The sequence below is a fragment of the Anas acuta genome, chromosome 17, assembly GCF_963932015.1.
Source record: "Anas acuta chromosome 17, bAnaAcu1.1, whole genome shotgun sequence".
NCBI classification, from domain to species: domain Eukaryota; kingdom Metazoa; phylum Chordata; class Aves; order Anseriformes; family Anatidae; genus Anas; species Anas acuta.
Window position 1 is genome coordinate 4,284,353 of NC_088995.1, and position 21,905 is coordinate 4,306,257.

Below are 21,905 nucleotides of genomic sequence, written 5' to 3' on the forward strand. Positions count from 1 at the left end.
AGCTAAAAACAAACAAAAAGATCTCCCCCAAACCTGGGAAAAAGGTCCTGGGCAGAAACACCAGCTCTGCCCCATGGGTCTAGCCAAGCTTCCAGAGGTGCTTGGATGTGAAGGATGCTCTGCCTGGTCCCACAGCCCCCATTCTGCCACTGCTCCTCTCCCCACCCAGCCCCAGCAGCAGGTTTCATTGCTGGAAAGTGAGGAGCTCCTGCAAACCTCCTTGCTCTGGGAGAGTCTCTTACAACATGGCTTGTTTTAGGATTAGCACAGGGGGCAGATCCTCAGAGCAGCACTGCCTGCGTTCACCCTGCTGCCCTCTGCACCGGGCTCCCCAGGGGTGTGCGGCACGGGGGGGATATATTACAGCAGGGCACGGCTGGGGATACCTGCAGCACTTGCAAGCCTGGGGCTCCAGCTGTGCCAGCTTTCTGAGCATCACTAAATGTTGCTTGCTCAGCCCCACGTAGGAACCCATCAATACCGCCAGCTGCTCCACGGAGGCTGGGACAGGTTCCCGAGCCTTGGGTATCCCAGTGCAGAGCCCTCATATCAGACCCCCGGTGCCCCCAGGTCTCAGAGCACCAGGCAGCAGCCGCGTCAGCTAAAATGTTTTTGGCAGAGGCCTGACCCAACGCAATGCAGGGACAGGGGCTCAGAGCCCTCTTGGAGGTGCGGAGATGTCTGCAAGGGATGCCATCCGAGGTGCAGGCTCAAGTCAAACCAGGGCTGCTATTTCCAAGCCTCCCGTGGTGGGCAGTACACACTGATGCAACTCAGGTATAGCGAAGACACGTGGAAAAGGTGCTCCCTGTCCCCAGAACCAGCAAGGGGCCACCATACTGGGGGTTACTGGGAACATGGGCGATCCTGGAGGAAGCCCCACGCACCTCGGCCAGCGCTCAGCATGAGCCACCCAGTCCCTGCTGAAGGTGGAAGCAACCCTGGAGGTTTAGGAGCAGGCCAAAAGCACGCTGCAGTCGAGGGAAACTTTGCTCGGGTTGGTCCAGCAATGAACGACAGAGCCTGGAATGTGGTTTTTTTTTCTTTCCTTTTTTTTTTTTTTTTTTTCCCCTTTATATGTAACAAATGCAGAAGAGGAGGAGGAGACAGCAAGGAAGTATTCGCTCGAAACCCAGCGTAGTCACAGGACCGCGTCTGGCTGCCAGAATGAGTTGTCCCAGGCTGGTGGGGCTGAGGGCAGCCCCCAGCAAAACCCACGCAAGGCAGAGGCTGAGCTCAGCCCCCCCCGAGCCAGGCAACGCCAAGCCCTGCGCGGGCAGCACCGCACGCGGACGCAGGAGCACCGCGTCCGCCTTGTGCAGAGGATGTTGAAAAATTGGACAGGAGGCAGAAAGGAACCACAAAAATGATTCAGGGCCTGGAAAAAATGCCTTGCAGCTGGAGACCAAAATAGCTCCATCTATTTAGTCCGTCAAAGAGATTACACGGCGCTGCGATTGCAGCGGGCTCAGCGCTCCCCGCGGGGACCCCGGGGCTCGAGCAGGGTCTCTGCCCCCGGCGGGAGCAGCAGCGCGGGGCTGAGCATGCAAGGAGAGGTGGTGGGGGCATTACCCAAAGCAACTCCCCAGGGACCGGGTGGGCCCGAGGCGAGATTCTTCCCTACAAGACGGCCCTGAGCGAGCTACCGGGCTCTGCTCCAGCACAACAGGCTGAAATTCATCGTGCTGTGATAGACAGGAGCGGGGCTGACCAGGGATTGTCCTGCCCTACGCTTCCCTGCCTTTAGAAATCCAGTGTCTGGTGATTTTTTCTAGTGAAAACAGTTTCAAGTCCACAAGGGGAAACTCCCCACTAGGGGAATCCCCACTGCCCTCCCCTTCCTCCCCGTGCGCACCCCAAAGCTCCTCGCTTCCCCCCTCCTGCTGCAGGGAGCCCTCCAGGAACCCGCAGCCACTTGGGCACCTCCAGCAACCCAGCTGCATCCTTGGATGCACCAAAACACCTGGGGGGGCCCTGGCCAGGCAGCCCCCAGCGCCCTGAGCTGACACCGAAGCCAGGCAGCAGCAGGGAAGACGCCTCCCTCTGCCACGAGCAGGACCCCGACCCCGCCAGCCGCAACCCATCCCGCACCCCCCACCCAGGATTACAGCCTGTCCTTTAACAGATAGCTAATCTCTCCTTCGCTGTGCCTGGCCGTGGTATCCAACACCTCCGTGCTCAGCCTCCCCTCATTTATCAGCTGCTCCGACAGCAAATAAATACGCTCGTGTTTCACAGCTCCAGTTCCCTCCCCACACGGTCAGCATCCCTCGCCCGCACAGCACAGCAAGGATGGGTCACGGAGTGCCAGGACGGTGCCGGGACCAGTGCTTGGCCCCAAGGATGCCCTTGGACCCGCTGCCCGGTTTCAGCCCTTCTCTCTCTGTTTTATTTCTTCCCTTGAGAAAGGGCGAAAAGTCCCTCTGATTCCAAGCGTGGCTACCCTGCAGCACACCCGCAGCCCTACGGTTTCAGCGGGGTGAGGAGAGGTAGACGGGACGTGGCACTGGGTATCTGGTGCTCCCAGTGCAGCCCTCAGACTGGATCCAGCCCCGTGCTGGTGGCAGATGACCTGAACCTGTGGGTTATTGGGATGTGTTTCCGAAATGTGCCACATGGCTTTGTCTCCTCTGAAGGGGGTTCAGTCCCTGTGCCCCACAACCGCTCAAAGCGGGACAACTGAGAAATTTGTTTAAAAACTTGCTTCTGACCCAAACTGACGTACCAGCACAGACATGCCCTGAGCAAGCAAGCGCTCTGGGCTTCATTATATTTTTCCTTTCCTCAAAGTGCTATAAATGCTGGGAAAAGGAAGAAGACGTTGCCTGTGAGATGTGGCTGGCTCACGGGGATTTCACTGATGCAGAGGAAAAGGAGCGCAGACGGAGGCAGAGCCAGGGCTGCCCCTGCTCCCTGGGACACAGCTGCATCCCACTGAGCATCCCGCATCGTGCTGAGCTTTGGGCTGAGCATCCTGCACGAGCTGAGCATCAGCAGGGATCAGGAGCTGCAAATCCCAAAGCCCAGAGCACCACTGCCACCTCCCCCAGCCAAACCAGTGCTGGCACAACGCTGCCCAAACTGGGGAGGAGCACATCACCCTGACACTGAGCCCCCTTTTTCTGTTACCCACCACTTGGTGCCACCCTGTGCAGCATTGCCAGGCCCTAGACAGGCTCATCCACGGTGGACTGGGACATCCCTGCAGCTCCCTGACCTGATCCTGCCAGAAACCACCGGCCTTGAGGTGCAGGCACAGACAGGTAATGCCTCGGCGCAGTTGTGGGAGCCTATGCGAAAGGAAACTCTTCACATAGAGAAAGAAATTAAAAAAAAAAATAAAAACCAAAGGAGAGTTTTGGAGAGAGGAGGACAAGGTAAAGGAATTTCCATGTACACAGGGCTTGCTCTCACCAGCCCTGCACCCCTGCATCTCAAGCTACAGGGAGAGTCATGCTGAAAGTTAACAGCTTACAAAAGAGCTTCAAATTTAAGAGGAGCAGTCACATTTGGTACACAAAACCACGTCGCTCCAAAACACTTTTCTCCTGCCCTAAGTGACTCTTTGAATCGCTACCCACTAGCCAGGTCTCCGGAGCTTGCAGTGAGATGCTGAAGTAGAACCCCCAGCGCAGAGGGGTGCCTGGACACGCTCGGCAGAGCCCGGCACTCGCACAACCACCCAGAGAAACGCGTGGCAAGGAGTCAAAGCAGCAGCTTGAATGAATTCAAATGCCTAGGAAAGCTGAGCTGGGGGAGGGGGGGAAAATTGGACACCAAAACCCGGTGGCTCGGTGCGCAGGCTGACTCGGGCACCTCTCCAAGCGTCGCCTGGAACCGCTGCTCCCAGCTCCGGGTATGTGGTAGGACCTGCATCACCTGCCTCAGGTCTCCGGGGCCACCAAGCTGCGTTGGGATGGGGACATCGTGTGCTGCAGGCTGCCCTGGCTCTGCGTCCTGCAGACTGGGGGAAGAGGATGCACACAGCTTGTGCACACATGAGCACCAGCCCCAGGATGCCGGGAACCCAGGGATCACTGCTCGCCGCCCCTCTGCTGGGGGCAAGTTTTGTAGGGTACCGGCCTCAGGGGTCACGGGTACCCGAGGAAGGCCCGCTGAGAGACCCATCGAATCTCCCTGCTGAATAACAGCACGGGGCTGGGAGCTGCGGCCGTGCTGGCTCGTGAAAAAGCCTCCTTAGGAAACTCGGCCTGTAATCTGAGGAGGGGGCACCAGCGCCCTGCGGCCCTGCTGAATGGAGCCATTATGCGGCCCCTTCTAGCTCACAGCACATGTTTTCCTTGTGGACTCGCCTGACCTCACGAGCGAGATGTAAAGGTGCATTTATAGCCGGGGCCCCCCATAAAGGGCAGGGCCTGGGGATCCTGCTCCTCTCGCAGGATGGAGCAGCTCTGGGCGCTCTTCCCCCTTTGCTACTAGAGCAGCTCTGGGCGCTCTTCCCCCTTTGCTACTAGGGCCAGCACCAAGCCCGAGCACCGCAAAGCTCGGCCCCAGGTGATGCTCTGTAGAGCGACCCGTGGTGTCCACGGTATGCGGAGCACAGTGGGAGCGGGGAAGAGGCTGTGGCATCCCCAGGACTCAGCCTGTGGCCGAGCAAGCAGGATGCAACCTCCGGGGAGAGCCAGGCAGTGCTGGCACCCACCCTCCGAACCCAAACCCAAGTGTCCTGGAGCTGCCAACGCACCCAACCCGAGCACCAAAGGGCAGCTCCACCAGGACGCCCGCAGCATCCCGCATCCTGCCAGCAGCACCAGGCCCGGGGGGTGGGGACCCCCTGCGGTGCTCTCCACCCCCTGCAACACTCAGCACCGGCTCCCCACGGCAGAACCGACCCCGGGACACCCAAAACCGTCCCCTCCGCGCTCGGACCGTGCTCGTCGCCCCTTCCCCTCCACCTCCCGGCGCAAGCTTGGGAAGGCTCCGGGGACCGGGGCTCGCCCGGCGGAGAGGAGCGGTCCCCCCGCAGCGCCCCGCAGCGCCCCGCGGCCCGACCCTACCCCTCGGGGGGGGTTCCCGCTGCCCCCTCCCCACCTGCCCCCCCGCCCGCCGCTCCTACCCGCCGGCCCTGCAGACGTTCCTGCCTCGGGGGCTCAGCTCCTGCGCGGCTCCGCAGCTCAGCACCAGCAGCAGCAGCAGCAGCGCAGCTCCAGCTCCAGCTCGGGCGCGGCGCAGCGGCCGCAGCCCACGGGCCTCCATGGCCGTCGGTGCTGCGGAACCCGACCCAGCCCGGCCCGGTTCGGCCCTGGGGAGGGGGGGGCGAGATGTCCCGGCTACGCTTGTGCCCGGTGCCGCCCTGCCCTGCCCTGCCCTGCCCTGCCCTGCCTTGCCCTGCCCTGGCCGCAGCTCGGGCAGGCGGAAGCTTCACTGCGAGCTCCGCGCCGCCGCCTCCCCCGCGCCCCTCTCGGCGGCGGCAGGAGGGGCCCCGCCGCCAGCCAGGAAATTCCGCATTGGTTCCCCTGACGGCGGGCCAGGCTCCGGGGGCCGCCGCCGCCGCCGCCTTCTCAGCGCCCGCCGCGGGGCAGAACCGCCCCGGGGCCGGCCCCGCGCCCCGACGGCGCCGGGGGTGCGGGCTGAGAGCTCCGCCGAGCCGGCGGCGGGGGACTCCGATGGGGAGAGGCTGCGGAGTTCTCTGCCCCTCTCCCTGTTCGGCCCGGGGGTCCAGCTTTGGCCGGCTCTGGCTCCCCCCGGGGCCGGCACAGCCCCAGGGTCCCGTGTCCCCGGGGTCCGACAGCCCCCGGTGCTCAGTGCCCCCCCAAGGCAGCTTTTTGGCTGTCCCGCGGGAGCCAAGCGGTGTCTGCAGGGCCTAGGCAGCCACTCGTTAACCCGCTGCAAGAATAAAACCAGGAACCCGGGGGACACGCAGGCACTTGTAGCATTTACACCCCTGGCATGGATGGGGGAACACCCCGGCCACCTGCCACAAGGCAGCACAGACGCAGGTTGTAGCAGCACGCTTGATGCACGGCATCATTTGGTGATCCAGCAGTGCTGTTGCTCTCTGCGAGCTCAGCTTCCCGGGAAGTCAAATCAATTTCTTAGGTTTAATCACTGCATCAGTTTCCTGCTGAGTGCTGTTGTGTCCGAGGGGCTGTGTAATGGTGTACGGACTGTGTACATCTGCAGAGCTGGGTGCCAGGACCATGCGCCTACACGGTTTCCCCACGCAGGGAATGGATCCCCTGTAGATAAGGCATGGGTCAGGCAGCATCCTTCAGGTGAGGATTAGGGAATCACCAAGCAAAGGGTGGATGAAGAGTTTCTTGCCACCAACCTCCTCTGATGTCTGTGGTTCATGGGACTGGCGCGCATGGAAGGTTTCTGTCCTGTTCAAGTCCACACAGACAGAAGTTCCCAACAGGGAAGTCAGCGGTGGTCTTACCAGTGGAAACTATGCTCTTAGGCAGTTAAATCCCAATAAACGTGGGGGGCACAATTCCTGAGCAACACTCACCTCCCTCCTGCTCTCTCCATCCATCTGTCCAGAAACTATCTCCCATCTCCCCGGTGGTTACCTGCTGTGACCCACCGACTTTCCTTCCCAGACCTTAGTTTTCAAACAGGCTGGTGATCATCGCACATCCCTCCCTCTCCCCTCTTTGCCACCCTCTCCTCTTTCACGTGCCCCCATTCCCGTCCCCACGCTGTGTTGCTGGGCTCCAGTATCTCTTGCCTGGGTGACTCTGCCACCATGTCCAGCTGCCCCAGCTGCCCCATCCTGCGGGCAGGGTCTGTCTGGTGGCACCCAGCACCGCCTGGCACTTGGTCCCCTTGGCCAGGCAGGAGTGCTGAGACAGCAGTGGTCTGGCCGTGCCAAGGCACAAGGGACTCCCTCAGGATGAATGCTCTGCACCGAGTGAGCTCAGCATCACCTCCTGTCTGGGAAAAAGGACTGGGGAGGGGGGCTTGCTCCAGAAAAGGGTGGTCAAGAGGCGCATGGATCCATGAAGCCACTGGCACAGAGGCTGCACCATCTGCTCATTCACTTCTCCTTGTCTTGTGAAGCTCCAAGGGATGAGCTTGTGAAGCTCCGACACTGCTCCGTGCTTCCTGAGGGGTGCAGGGGGGCTCACGCTGCCCCCCAGGCTTGGCTGCTACCGTGCCCAGCCCAGCCCGTGGCACCGCCAGCTGTGCTGCAGCAGGAAGCTGGGCTTGGCAGCCCCCTGCCTGCCCTGGCAGCCTGCCCCCCCTGGAGCTTCAGCCTCGCTCCGGCTGTTTCCATGGCTGGGATTCCCTTCCTATCTGCTCTCTCCATTACCTCTGCTCTGTGCCGAGTGGGGCTGGTGCTCCCTGGCCCCGCTCCTGACAAGCCAAAGGAGACACTCACCGCCACGCATTTTCCACGCTGTTGCTTCGTGCATGGATGTGTTTACTTTTTGGCTCTTCACTTGGCTTCCATGAAGAGCTTTCTCTCCAATTCCAGGCAGAATGTCCTGTGCTGCTCCATTTTTACCAGGTCTAACCAAAGCCACCCTTTTCTCAGCAGTGTGGCTCACCTCGGCATGGGGGATAAGCCTGTCCCTTGGCCAGGAGCCTGGGGCTGGAGAAGCTCCTGAGGATGCTGCAGGGAGGGGGAGGATTAACAGTGTGCTGGGGACAGCTTGGGCTGGGCTGGCTCATACTGCCCGACCGGGCAGGAAGAGTTTTGCAGACATGGGGGGATTGCACATCCCATGGGTCATGCTGCACTCCACCAACGCTGCTCTCCCCCTGGTCCCAGTGAGGTTTTTGCCCCTGCCTTTGAGCAGATCAGGCTGTGTGGGTGCTCTGCAAGCTCATCTCAATGCTTTCCATTACAGCACGGTTTACAGTTTCTTTTTCCGACTTCAGGCTGGCAATGCCCTACCAGGTGCTTGCCTCCCATCGAACTGTGTTTTGGAAAACAGCAAAAGAGAGAAAGAAACTCCAGCGCTGTAGTATTTCCAAACACAAAAACGAAGGAAAAATATGTTGTTTTGTCCGTGTTTCAAAAATCTGTGCAGCTGTTTTACCAGGAAGAGCTGCACAGCGGACCACAGGGGAGCCATACGATAACAAGGCACCCGTCCCTGTCCAGCGGGGACATGTCCAGGCTCTGCTTCTTGGAAGAAATCCCTGCTCACGTGTGCTTGGACCACTCACGGCATTTGAGTGCAAGTCTGCTGAGATGGCTTCTGCACAGATGTGAGCTCTCTCCCTCGCAACTCCCCCTGCTGCTGTAGCCAGCACCCTTGCAAGTGAGTGGGCTGCAGCACAGGCTAGGGCATACCCAGTGATTTTTGTGCCTCCCCTTCCCTCAGCTTCCAGCAGCAAGGGCTAAAACTGGGCAGGCTGGTGAAAGCCTGAGATAAAGAGAGGGCTTAGCCAGGTCACTGTGCCCAGAAACAAGAGGGGTGGTTGCTGCTTCTGTCTGAGCATAGGTAAAGGTTGCTGGGAGCACAGGGCTTTGGGGTGTTGCACAGGCACCCAAGCTTGCAAAGCCATCCAGCACCTTGTGCAGAGAGCAGGCAGCACCCTGCACCCCTCATCCCTGCATCCATCACCCCTGCAGACAGCAGCCTGCACCAGAGACATGCTGCAGAGCTGCATGATTAATTTTTGCAATAGTTAACTTTTGCTCCCTGTGCCCGCATCCCTGGGCTCGGAGGGTGCAGGGAGCTTTGGGTCTTGGCATCTTGAGCCATTTCTTCGTGCATCCCAAAAGTCGTTCGCTCCACAACAAGCAGAAGGGGCCAAAGAGGTGGTCAGGAGCAGGGATCACGTCTCCTCTCTTCCCAGGAGCCCAGCTGCTACCTGCACCAGCACCCTGCTTTTAAACACCCGCAGCTCCAGAGTCCCTGCCCCAGCCTGTAGTCACGCTGCCTGCCCCTCCGGGTGCTCAGAAAGGCAAAACCAGGAGACAAAAAAAAATAAATTAAAAAAAATAATAAAAAATAATAATATTAATAAAAAAATAATAAAAAAACGGAGACAAAGCAATAAGCAAGCGTAGCTGAAAAGCCTAAACATCCCCCTTCACCCCTTGGGCTTTCAGAGAAGGAACCGCGAGGGAGGCGAGGGGGGACCCCCGGGTGCTGCCGCGGATGCTGCCAGCCCCTCCCGCTCGGTTCCGCAGCTCCCCCTGGGGATGACTCTAGGAGAGGCAGGAACAAGAACAGCCACGCTTTAATTATTGCCATTTCTCTGACAAATCCAGTGTCCAGTAGCTGTGCGGATTTCCCCTTCCCACAATACAGCTCCGGCCCCACGCGCGTCCCCGCAGCGTTTGGGGCAGCACAAGGATGGGACCCGGTGGCTCCTGCTCCCTCTCTGGATGTGTGCCCCAGGGCCAGTGCTGCTGCAAGAGGTTGAGACCGAGAGCTTGGGGAGCTTTGGCTCTGCTCAGCCCAGCAGGATGGGGCAAAAGCTTAGGCTTGCCCCAGGTGAGCAGGCAGCAGGGCTCCCCTTGTGCCCCAGCCACCTCTGCATGCTGCTAAATTCAGCCTCTGCTGGACCTTCTGCAGAGCTGGAGCCTGGTGGTAATCCTCAGGCCCTTCTTCTGGCCCAGGGAGGGCTGGGGAAAGCTGAGCCGCCCCGTGGGCTTTGGATGTGTGCCATGGAGCTGGTGGCCAAACCTCCGCCTTCCCTGTGCTTGGAGGGCAAAACACCAGGACAATCTTGGCCAAGGCTGGTAGGGAAGGGAAGGGCTGGCAGGGGAGCAGCAGCATGTGCCGTGAGGGGAAGATCTGCTCGCCCTGGGCTCCCAGTGCTGGGACAGCAAAGGGGATGTCCCTTGGGGCAGTGCCCGCTGGGGCAGCCCTACAGTAGTGGCCTCCTGAAGGAGGATGGGGTTCAAACAGCAACAGGAGAACATCGCCTCCCCAGGCAAAGGCCTCAGAGGGGGAGAAAAAACAGCAACGAGGAAGTTAGTGGGTTAGTGGTTACACACGAAGGCACGAGAGCCCCATCCCCAGGCACCAGCTGAGCCCAGCACTGGGTCCTGGGGGGCTGGAGGAGGGTCAGGGGTTGGGGCTGAAGATGGTGCCCGCAAAGAGCCGTCGCTTGAACTCCCTCCAGAGGAGATCCCGCTCCTGGTTCGCTCTCTGCATGAAGCCCCTGTTCTCCTGGGCTCGGCGGGACAGGTAGGGCAGCACCTCATCCACCGGGCCGTAGGGCACGTACTTGTAGACGGGGAAACCAGCCTGACCTGGAGGAAGAGAAGGGGATCATGGAGAGCCCTGAGGTCACCGGCAGCCCTGGGAATGCCGGCAGCCAGGGCTGGGCCAATTCAAGAAGCATTCAAGCAGAAACATCGAGTTAACACATTTTTCCAGCATGACCAGAGGAGGCCGCAGACGCACAGCCAAGCCCTGCGTACTGGGGGAACTCCAGGACAGAGCAGCATCCGCGCTGGACAACTGCCCAGCCTGCCTCCTGCTGCTCTCCTGGCCTCGGGTCCCTGCTCCAGAGACTGGGATGGGGAAGGAGGATCAGCCCTGACCTGTGAGTGCCTGTGTCTGGGCCTGTCTGTGGGGCACGGGGGTCACAAAGAAGCAGGGAAAGTCACCTCAGGTGTCAGGGAATATGCGAGAAGCCCTGGGCTGGAGCTGGGAACCCCACGCTGGGTGCCAGAGCTGGTGGTGTGGGGCCAGTGCAGGAGCACAGCTGCTCAGAGAAGGGGCCCTGGTACAGGACAAAGGTCTGGGCATGTGGCTGACAGGGGGACCTGCCACCACCAGCCTTGCCTCGGCTGAGCCAGTCCGCATAGCAAAGAGCTCTGGCTCCCACCACACCAGTATTTACCAGCAGCCCCATTTCAGCTCGTGGCCTGAAGGAGGAATTCCCCCATCCTGCCACCATGGACACTCAACTGGACTCTACCTCAAAAGTCCTCATCTACACCCTCCCTCTCTATAACCCTGTGCAGCTGTCCCAGCACGGACACAGCGATGGAAGAGGACTAATCCATCCCACCCCAGCACAGCTCTTCTGGTTACCCTTTCACGCAGGAGCTTCGAAACCTGTTGGTCTCCCCCCTACACACTCCCTGCGGCACCCAGTGTTTTCCAGGTCAGGGCACCTTCCTCTGCTAGTGCCATCCTCTCCTGGGCTTCACCACTTCTGCCCAGGCAACAAGAAACCGTCTTCAGCCTTGTGACAGCCCACAGCCCAGCTCCACCGGCCCTTCAGACCCCACAGCAGGTCAAAGAGACCTCAGGGTGAGCACGGGACAGGAGCACATCTGCCACGTCCCCTCTGCTCCCAGGTACTGGAGCTTCAGCACTCACCCAGGGGGAAGGTGATCTGGTCACACATGCCCAGCAGCTGCCCAAAGCAGACCTTCTTTTCTGAAGGATGGATCCCAAGCTCCATCATCCTGCAAGCCAAACCTTGGTGTTAGGAAAAGAGCAGAGACAGCGCTGCCACTGCGTGCCCCACATCCCACTTGAGAGCAAGGCACCGACCCCTCCTCGCCAGTCCCCACCTCCGCAAGGTGAATTTGATCGTGTCCTCGTTGTGAGATGCCACCATCACGCTGGCTTTCTGGCTGTGCTTGATCTCCTCCAGGATATAGTCTAGGCACCTGCAGGGAAGCGTGGGGTCATGCGGGGTGGGTGTCCAAGCCCAAACCTGGTGGGAAGGGAGGTGGGAGTGTGGCTGGGGCAGGTCCCTACCTGTGGTACATCTCATTGGTCTTCTCATAAGTGGGGTTGATGGGATCCTCATAGCCAAACTTTGCTGCTCTCTCCCGCTCCTGCTCCATGTAGGCGCCGCGGACCAGCTTGGTGCTGAAGTGCCAGCCCTCCCGGCGTGACAGCTCCACGTCCACAGTCACGTTGTTGTAAGCCTCCTGGGAGGAGGTGACAGAGACAGCATAGGCTCATCACATCAGTGCCACGAGCCAGCCCCAGGATCACACCAAATGGACCAGAGCATCACCAAGGTGCTCATCCAACTGCTCCAGCAGGTCCCTTCCCTGCTATGCGCTCCAGAGCCTGCACAGCTTCTGCCAGCCCTCACCTTCAGGTAGCACTGGTAGGTGTTGAAGATGATTGCCCGCTCCCTGTTGAAGCGGCGCTGCATCTCCAGGGTGAGGTGGCTGATGGCTGGCTGGAAGTAGCTCTGCTCTGCGTCCACCATCAGCCTCACGCCCGTCTCCGTGGCTCTCTGGTGGGTGAATGATGCAGGGTGGGCTGCTGGGGCCACCTGCCACGTGTCTCCCCCCCCTCCACAGTGGCACCCAGCCCCAGCTTCCTCAGACCTTGGCGAGGATGTCCATCCGCTGCAGCATCCGTTTCATCTGCTGGTCCTCCTCCTCGGTGAAGTGTGAGAACAGAGGCTCGAGCTGCCTGGTCTGAAGTGAGAAGAGCCCGTTCACCAGCCTGCCTGGGGAGCAGCACTCCAGGAGCTGCCCACGGGAGACAAATGCCCTGGGAAGCTCACCCCCAGTCCTTCTGCAAACTCAGCATCCCCCGACCACTGCAGCATGCAGGGTGCCTGCTCCACCAGCCATGCAGAGCCTGGGGACAGCAGACACACACCCTGTGCCCTCCAAATGCCCCTCCAGCCAGCACAGATGCTCCTGTTGTCCCCCCCCACCAGCTTCTTGGCACTGGGGGCAGAGCCTGGCCAAAGTGTGTACCCACCTTCATGTTGGGGATGAGCAGCGGCTTGGAGAGCTTGGTGCGGCTGTCGATCAGGCTGTTCCACGCCAGCAGGTCCACAGTGCTGTGAGCAGGAAGCCAGGTCCATGCTGGTGACTTCTGGGGGTCTCTACCATCTCCCAGTCTCACCAGCACACCATAGCCTGACGCACGAGGCACCCCGACCCATCTTGTCACCTCCAACAAAAAAAACCCTCTGCTTTCAGAGCCCCTGGTTTCTGCACCAGGCCAGCGCTGGTCTTTGAAGAATTCCCCTTGCTGCTGCCCAGCTGTCACAGGGACACGGTGAGGCTGGCCCAGGTCCCCTCACTGCCCCCACCCCACAACACCCTGCAGGTCACGGACAGCTTACCCGCTCGCACCCAGGTTCTCGCCTGTCAACCAGTGCTGGCTCTCTGCCTTGGTTGCGATGCCGAGGTTGGCCAGGGCCTCCTGCCACCAAGAGGAACATCAGTGCCAAGGAGATGTCAGACCCCAGCAGAGGTGTCACAGCTCAGGGCTGCTCTGAGGACCTCCAGGGCCACCTCCAGCAGCACACCCCTTGGATATCAGCCCGCTCACCTGCAGCTTCTCCACCTCCAGCTTCATCTCCAGTGCTGTCCGCCCACCCTGGCCCTGCTCCACGGCCATTTGGTGGAAGAACCGCCGCCACTTCACCAGCACCTCCGAGAACTGCAGCTGTAGGGGCAGGACCCTGGGTGAGCTGCACAGCTCGGAGCCTTCTGCCATGCCAAGACTCTGAGGGATCATGCCCAGCACCCACATCATCCATGGCCCTGGCACCGAGGGACACTCACCAGAAACTGAGGCCTTGCCAGCGCCGTCAGCTTGATGGCTGAGAAGCCGTCCTCTGAGCTGCCACCTGGAGAAAGCCACCATGGCACAGCTGGCCAGGACACCAGGGGGACAGGAGGGGGTGCGGGTGTCCCTGCAGTCCCCAGGACTGTGAGGACACACCAAAGGCTTACTTGAGGCATCGATGCAGCGGAGGAAGGTTTCCATGTGCTGGTCGCATTTGGCCTCATCGGCATAGAAATAGGTGCGGGGGCTGGCGACCCCGTTGCGGTGACTGCCAGATCCACGGTGGGCATGGTGCTGCTTCTTCTCCCTCTGCTCTGCTCCTGCGGTGGAAGAGGCCAGAGAGAGGCCATGTAGGCCCTGTGTTGCCTCCAGTCCTGCCAGCCTCCCTGGGAAGCTCCTGCCATGGGCTCAGGGGTGAAGGAACCTGCCTCGGACCTCACAGGAGCCCAAAGACACCCCAATGTGCCCTCCCTGCTCTGCTGACTGAGCGGGAGCTCAGCCTTTGCTGAGAAACGGGGCTGGCTGAGGACCTTCGTGTTCCTCCTTCAGCTCACGTAGGAGCTGGGCCCTTCCCCCATGCCAGGCCCGTGGTGCCCGGACCGGCTGGATGCTCTGGCAGATGCTATCTCCTGTGGGCAGGAGAGGCTGGGTCACTCACCTCCTCTCTCCTTCTCGGCTGCAGAGGTGCAGGAGCTAAGAAGAGAAACAGGGAAGATAAGGGCCAGGTCAGCAACCCCTCGCAGCCCCACGCTGGTGGCCAGGGCAGCTCCAAGGCTCCCCTGCTGCCAGCCTGGTGCTGGACCCTGCTCTTCCCTTGCCATCCCATCGCTAGTGGATCAAACGCTGCTCAGCATAAGCTCTGTTGGCAGCTCAGTTGCCCCAAATCCTCTCATGGAAAACAAGCGAGGTTCAGCATCCAGGCAAGTGCTACCTGGGGACCCCGAGGAGCACAGGGAGGATGCCCTGACCCTGGGTCCGGAGCTGTTCTCAGCACACCCAAGCCAGCTGTGGTTGAGGACACCCACCCCATGGCAAGGACAGGGTCAGCACTGGTGCTCCATCTGCATGGCCCTCACCAAACCTCATCTGAACACCTCCCGTCTCACAGGCACCAGCGACCAGACCACAAACGGAGGAGCTCTTTCAGAGCAGCTTGCATCAAGCCATAGAAACCCTGCTGCAGCTCAGCTGTCCCGCTCCTCTGCACCTTGGTGTTAGTCAACAGCTTCCAAACACGGCCCCAGCTTTGGCTCCAGCCAACCTCGGATGTAATTTCAAGCCCAAGCCCTTTGCCACGGAGATAAAGGGCTCTGACAGCCCATGCTAGTGCTGGCCAAGTCATGAGTTCCTCCTGGAGCTCAAGCAGCTAAACCTCCTCTCTGACACCCTAAATCCAGCCTGCAGACAGCGGTCTTGCTGAGGAAACCCTGCCAGCCCCTGGAAGGCAGCACAGAGCTGCCTTCTCCCAGGAGATCTCTCCCTTGTGTAACCCCAGAGTCACTGCCCCCAAATTGGCCATGCCCTACGGAGCCCCATGGGGAAATATGCTGTGAGTCGAGCCAGGGGACTTCCACGGGGGAGTGGGGACACGTGCTCACCCACGTGGAAACCCTGTGACAGGGATTAGGAGCTGCTGGAAGCACAAACAAGCAGAGACAAAGCCCTTCCGTCCGGCTGGAGGCTCCCTGGAGCAGCTTTGCTTTGCTCACAGTGCAGCAAAGCCTCGTGTGAGCTGGGACAGACACAGCCAGAGCTCATGGGGATCTGTGGGTGCCGTGCTGCAACCCGTTGTGCCCTCAAGTCTCTGCTCCATGCCTGGGCTGCCCCTAGGATGACAGGTCAAGAAACTTGCTGCCCCTGAATATGAAGGGTGAGGGAAGGAAAGGAGAGGAGACATCATGTGCTGAGGGATGGGATGTGGTAGCAAAGTCCCTGTCAGCTGAAAGGTCCCCTTGAAGCAGGCTCTGAAGCCCCAAACACACCTTGCTCTGGCATCTGAGGTGCTGGGGACAAGCAGCAGGAACAAAGCTCTCCTGCCCTGTGCAACTTAATTAGCAGAAAACACTCTTGAATTTGGAGTGTTTTGTATTCCTAAGGACAAACACACCCTTTCCAGCAGCATTCCTGCTGCATGACTGCATCGAGCCCATCACCCCCGAGGGGGGCATTCAAAACAGTGCCATGGTGCTCATTTTATTGTTCTGCATCAAACAAAATAAAGGAAGCTCCTTCCAGCTGAAGAAATAGCTCTTCCTGGATATCATCTGCTTTCTTTGCAATATTAGTCTTGGCTAGTGAAGCCATTGCTACAAGAAGCAGATGCCACTTAACCCAGCAGAAGTCAGCTTATACCTGGCCACAAGCCTCCCAGAGCAGGAAGCATATCTGAGCACAGCCCGAATGCTTTCAGCAGGCTGCAGCTGGAAAGGAGCCACTTCTAAGACCTGCTCAGGACCTGGGAGCTCACACTTGCCCAGGCAAGCACGCTGATGCCACCACGCACAAGCCACGTGCTGTGGAGCCCAGCACAAACCAGGCCCTGTGTGTGCTACAAAGCAGGTGATGAAGAAAGCTCCAGTGGGATGCAAAGGCAGATGCAAGTCACCTCGGCCTCAGCTGCGAGCAAATGTGACTTTCAACTTTAGAAAGTCCCAAGACCAAATCTGAAGAGAAGTGTGAGAGCAAGAGCATGCAATCCTGCTTTAACAAGGAAGAATCAGTGCAGTAGCACAGGGCAAACCTGCCTGTGGACTGCTGTGCACAGGTAAAGTGGCTGACACAGGAGACTCAGGCTTTCAGTAAGTTTTTGATCAGGCTCAAGTAAGTTGTCTCAGGAAAAGCACAAACGTTCCCCGTGTCAGAAATAAGGAGGTGATAATCCATTTCACCCTGGAGGTTACCACGAGCCCAGCCTATTTGCTTTGCTCATCAGTAGGAGATGGGTCTGGCAGAGGGGATGAGGGAGAAGTCATTCCTCAATTACCACATGAAAGGCAAGCCTTGTGGTTAGGGGAAGCCCGCACTCAAACTACTGGTGAGGTCTAACGACATGTAGGTAGGAATCAAGCAAAGCACTTGGCAGAATAGAGTCCTCCAAGCTTGCCCCACACACAAGTTGCCAGCAAACAGCAGGACTGCTGCAGCACCTCCCTGCACAGCATCAGTTCATATCCTCAGGTGAAGCAGAAAGCACCCTGTGCCCCCCAGCACCCACAGCACACCCTGGCACAGCACCCGGCACCAGCACTGGGAGTTGGAGGATAAGGGGATGAGGTGTTTTGGGGTGGCTCATTGGCCAGGCTGGTTCATAATCTTGTGCTGGGACAGACATCAGTGGTCCACACAAGGAATCTCTAGGGAAAGTGAAGTCTAAACACGGTGGGATGCTGCAGACACTCGGGGAGTCCAGAAGCATTCAGGGAGCCTCTGCTGCAGGGGCAGGAGGGGCCCTACCCACATTAGCACAGCCACAGCCCAGCTCCTGGTGCAGGGTGGCCGTGGGCCAGCAAAGGACTGGAGGCTTCAAGGGGACCACGAGCAGCACCACGATGGGAGGGGGGGGCTCTTCCTTTCTTCCCATGGGAAGCAAAGTCCCTGTCCACCCGTGCCCTACTAGGGGCTGGACCCCATCCCAAAGCCCATGGGAACAGGCACAGCATCAGGCCGTGCTGCCTGCAGGGGACCTTTCTCCAGCTGCGTCACCGTGAGTTGGCGGCAGCTCTGCTACTCGCGCCTTGAGCACTGGGCCAAGGACACCCGTGACAAGCTGGCGGAGCGCTGGATGCCAGCCCAGGCGCTGCAGGACCCAGCCTGTGCAAGGCATGCAGGGGCACAGGCTCAGCGGGTGCCTGCCCCCCCGCATGCTGCTGTTCCCAGCTGGAAAACCGGTTGCAAGGAGCAGCCACAGCCCGTTGCTGGGGCAGCGAGGCATTGAGGCATTTCCACTCGGTTATCTCCAGCTTGGCTGCAGGGGAGCAGGCTGTGCTGGAGGCCCTACACAGCTCTTTGCGCAGGAGCTCAGCAAACAGCAGATGGCATCAGGCGGCCAGAAACCTGCCGGCTGCGGCTGGTTTGCGCTGGAAAAGCCCCGAAGCACCCAGATGTGGGAAGAAAGCAGCTCCTGAGCCCGACACCTCCAGTCCCGCACCTCCGAGCAGAGCAACAATTTTGGCAATGAGCAGAGTGTGGTGCCCTACGATGACACCCGAGGCTGAGCGCCTGCGTGCCATTTTTGCCATTTTTCCCTCCCCCCCCGCCTCGTCCATTTGCTGGAACAAATCGGGCACGGTGACACCGCGGCAGCAAGGGCTTGGCAGAGCCTCCCGTGCGGGATGCACCGGCAGCAGCACCCCCCCGGGGGGACACCCCCGGGGACAGCAGTCCCGTGCCCGCCACCCCCAAAACCTGCTCCGGTGGGGCCAGCAGAGCCCAGCCGCAGCTCGCCAAGTGCCAGCCCCCCCCCGACAGCAGCCGCTCCCCGATAACAGCACCGGGCTGCGGCGGGGCGATAAGGCTCCGGGACGGGGCGGGGTGGGGGGGGGTGGAGCAGCGCGCGTCGGGGCACGAGGCCCCCGTCGGGTGGCGGGGCCGTGACGCACGCGGGTTCCCGCGCGCCGCAGCCAATGGGAGCAGGGGGATGGGCGCGCTCAGCCAATAGCGGCTCAGCCAAAACCCGCGCCCGCGCCCGCCGCCGCCGCCGCCCCGGTCCCCGCGCTCACGGCTGCGGCTGGCGCCCGGCCGGCGCGGGGCCCAGGTCCTCCTCCACGCTGTAATCCAGCACGGCGCCCACGCCGAAAGCTCGGTTCCGGCGGATGAGCGGCTTGATGGCCTCCTGGTCCTCCCCGGCCACGAACTGCCCGTAGAAGGTCATCTTCATCAGCCGCTCGAACAGCGCCCGGCCCAGCACCCGCCGGCCGAGCTGCAGCAGCTGCGGGATACACGGACACGGCAGCTTCAGCGCCGGGCTCCGACCCCCCCCCCCCAAAAAAAACCCTCAAGGGGACCCCCGGGTCGGCTCCGGCATCCCCCGCCCCGCCCCACCCCGCGGCCGGCCCGGTACCCACCTCCCGGTTGTGCTCCACCAGCGGCTCCACGGCGCACAGCCCCAGCACCAGCAGCCCCCGCAGCAGCTCGGCGCTGCTCTTGCTGCGGAACGCCTCCCGGGGGTCCCCAAAATCCACGGCGGGCGGCGGAGGAGGCACCGGCCGGGAACCGGGACCGGGACCTGGACCCGAGGACCGGGGACCCCGACCCCTACCGGTGGCCGGCGGCGGGGTGGCCCCGGGTACGGAACGGGGGGCGCCCCGGGGGGCGGCGGTGGCGCAGAGAGCCCGCACGGCGCTCCGCGGAACCATGGCCCGGCGGTGCCGCCCGCCCGCCCCGCCGCCTTAAGTACCGCCCGCCCGGCGCCGCCCCGCCGGGCTCCCGCCGGCAACGGGGCTGCGGGGCCGCCGCTCCGCCCCGCGTTCCGGCCCCGCAGCCCCGGTGTCTCCCCGGGCCAGCCCTGGGTCGGGGGGGAGCCGTGCAGGGACGGGGATGGCCCTAAGGGAGCCGCGTCCCCTTGGGAAGGGTCGGAGGGATAGCGGGGGCACAGCCGGGTGGGGCCCCGTCCCTTCGGGAGCAGCTTCTGGAGAGCGGTGCGGGGCCAAAGGGAGCCGCGAGGGTCCCCAAAAGGGGTCCCCGTCCCCTCGCAGCCATCCGGGAGCAGCCTGCGGTGTGCCAAGCCCACGGAGCCTCCTCCGCAGGGGCGACCTGGGGTGGGATCTCAGAGCTGGGGCACCGCGCACGGGGCGGGTGGCATCGCGAGCCCCCTCGTTCACTCCTCCTGGGCTGCTTGTGAACGGTTTGGGGGTCTCAGCCGAGCCCCCAGTTCGCTGGGTCAGGGTCCTGGGGTCCACCTCCCCTCTCCCCGTTCGGTCTGCCAGCCCCCGTTGTTCCCCGCAGGGAACCAAAACATCTCCTCCCGGCTCCCCGGTGACACCTCGTGCCCGGCGATGCTCACGGCAGCCGCCGCCCGCGGGGTTTGCTCGGGTGGGAACCCTCGGGGGGAGGGCTCCTGCGGCTTTGGTGCAGGATTTGGCTTTTCCAAAACATCTCCCGGTCATCTGAACCGGAGATCTGAACGCTGCCTGGGTGAGGTGTTGCCACCACCGGGTCGGCGGAACAGGCAGAATTAATTAATTGCGGCAAATGTTTTTTTTTTTTCCTCCACACCCCAGCACTGGCAGTGCTGCAATTAACGAAAGCGTGGAGTTTCCTTGAGCTCCGTCACAAGGTTTCCTTTTGGGATGTCCTGCTCCTCCCAAGTGTCAGGCAGAAAAAGGGCCCAGAGCCAGGTAATGGCATTGCCCTCAGCAGAGCTGGATGAAATGTTCGTTGCGAAGAAGCACCCGTTTCCTCCGAAATATTTCCTGCTTTGCATTAACTCTTTCATGCCCCAGAGTGAAATAATTCATGTGAAGCTTCTTGCTGCCACAGGCTGTCTCACGTGAAGTCTCAGGTTTGAGTTGTCAACCTGGGAATCTTTAGTCTCAGATCTGGACACAAAGACAAAATCTCAAACAAACAAACAAACAAAAAAACCTCAACCTAGTGGTATTTGTATCAAGCCAGCTACAGCACGCTGCTCACAAAGCAGCTCCCTGAGTGGGCTGCACTGCCTGGGCCACCCTGACGATGGCTGGAAAGCCATCAAGGGATGATTGCAGATGCTGTGGGTGCCATGCCAAGCCCTTGAGGCCACTGTCCTGGTGTCCCACCATGTCCAGGCAGATGCTGCGGGTGCAGCGTGGTGGCTGCAGCCAGCCTGTTTCACCCAGCTGCCAGCACTGTGCTGGGGTGAGTCTCTTGCTGATGGCCTGAGAAGCCATAAGAGATAAAGAAACAAATCTGAATGCGAGGCCAATAGGCAAAAAGGGGATTTAGCAGCACTTTGGGAAGGGGGAGGACACGGCATGCATATTTCATGGGCCTGTGGTTGGCAGAGAGGCATTTTGACACAACGAAAATAACAGATGGCAACAAGTTACAGCAGCCGCTCACCGCACCTGGGAGGGAGATGTGAGATGAAAATTGTGTTTTGGCAGAGGTGGGCATGGGTGCGCTCTGCTCCCAGTACAGGAGAGACCTGAGCACACTGGAGAAAGCCCACTGATGGGCACCAAGGTGCTGAAGGGCCTGGAGCATCTTCTCTGTGAGAAGAGGCTGAGAGAGGTGGGACTGCTCAGCCTGGAGAAGAGGAGGCTCAAGAGGAGGCCGTCAGTGTCTGTAACTACCTGAAAGAAGGCTGCAGAGAGGATGGAGCCAGGCTCTTTTCGGTGACACCCAGCACCAGGACAGGAGGCAATGAGCACAAACTGGAAGGCAGGAGGCTCCCCCTGTCCACCAGGAAGCACGTCTGTACTGTGCAGGTGCTGGAGCCCTAGCACAGGTTGCCTGGAGAAGTGCTGGAGTCTCTGTCTTTGGAGATCCTCAAAAGCCACCTGGACATGGTCCAGGGCAACCTGCTCTGGGTGGCCCTGTGTGGAGCAGTTGGACCCTGAGTCTTTTCCAGCCTTGACCATTCTGTGATTCTCTCATCCTGTGATATGGCTGCTGCATTGTTGGGGTGTCGGATCCAGCCCTTGGCTCTGGGGCTATGGCAGTTCTGCCCCATCCTAGGTACCAGGGACCTGGAGCCCCATAGCTCTGCCAGCCCCCCAGCCCTGCCTTTTCATGCAGACCTTGCTGTGCTGCGCACCCTGCGCTCCAGCACTCGTCCTCTGTGGTTTCCCTGGAGAATGCTGACTCAGATCCTTCTCCCTTGGGTATTCCTCACACTGTCCACACGCTTGCCTCATGCCCAGCATCAGCGCTACCAAAACACTTCCAGCCCAGGGCCAGGAGCTGGCAGGAGGACCCTCAGCAGACCCTCAGCTGGCACCTGGCTGTGTTGCTGATGTGCCCTGTGGGGTGCGACATGGTTGAGGGTTATTTTTCCCCAGGAGAGGCTTAGTCTTCTGCTGTGCCACACTTCAGGGAGACCCACAGACCCACTAACACCCACAGCAATGGGGATAAAGCCCCCGTGGGGTGTGCGGAAACTCAAAGTACTAGGACAGGATTGGGACTTTTGCTCCATAGTTGGTTGTGTTTAGGGGATGAGCTTGTTCTCCCCAGTCCATTTGAGCAGCCCTACTGCCTCCCTGTCACCTGCCCTTAGGTGGCTCTGGCTTGTGCCAAAGTCCAGGCCCCTTGCAAGCTCTGCCTAATTTTGCTGTCCCACCTCTGGTGCACTGGGTGCCCGTACGAGGGCAGCTGGGAGCTGCCTGCAGAGCTGCTGGTGGAAAGAGGAGCCAGGATGTTCCTTCATCACATCTCACATCTCATCTCACGACCACCTGGGACCTTGTTCTCTCAGTACAGATGGGATTTGGAGGCTGCACTGGGCTCTCAGAGTGCTCCCCATCCCTGCCATTTTCTAAC

General features: G+C 60.6%; 1 protein-coding gene across 3 annotated transcripts in view; it reads right to left on the reverse strand.

Annotated features, from left to right (window-relative positions):
* SCARF2 (scavenger receptor class F member 2) overlaps positions 1 to 18,825 on the reverse strand; it is a 30,954-nt gene extending 12,129 nt beyond the window's left edge. The window contains exons 1-14 of one of the 3 annotated variants that reach the window (XR_011102074.1): positions 18,506 to 18,825; positions 18,161 to 18,369; positions 14,101 to 14,135; positions 13,610 to 13,762; positions 13,439 to 13,503; positions 13,203 to 13,319; positions 12,994 to 13,073; positions 12,624 to 12,705; positions 12,239 to 12,331; positions 11,998 to 12,144; positions 11,652 to 11,827; positions 11,462 to 11,560; positions 11,265 to 11,353; positions 5,078 to 10,183 (exon numbers count right to left, since the gene is read on the reverse strand). Coding sequence is in view for 1 of the 3 variants with exons in the window: in XM_068701178.1 (XP_068557279.1) it covers positions 5,078 to 5,217 (140 nt within the window). In the remaining 2 variants the exon portion in view is untranslated. Of the gene's footprint in view, positions 1 to 5,077; positions 10,184 to 11,264; positions 11,354 to 11,461; positions 11,561 to 11,651; positions 11,828 to 11,997; positions 12,145 to 12,238; positions 12,332 to 12,623; positions 12,706 to 12,993; positions 13,074 to 13,202; positions 13,320 to 13,438; positions 13,504 to 13,609; positions 13,763 to 14,100; positions 14,136 to 18,160; positions 18,370 to 18,505 lie in introns of those variants that run through there. The other 2 variants (XM_068701178.1, XM_068701179.1) reach the window with 2 other exon arrangements.
* Between the last annotated feature and the right edge of the window lie 3,080 nt (positions 18,826 to 21,905).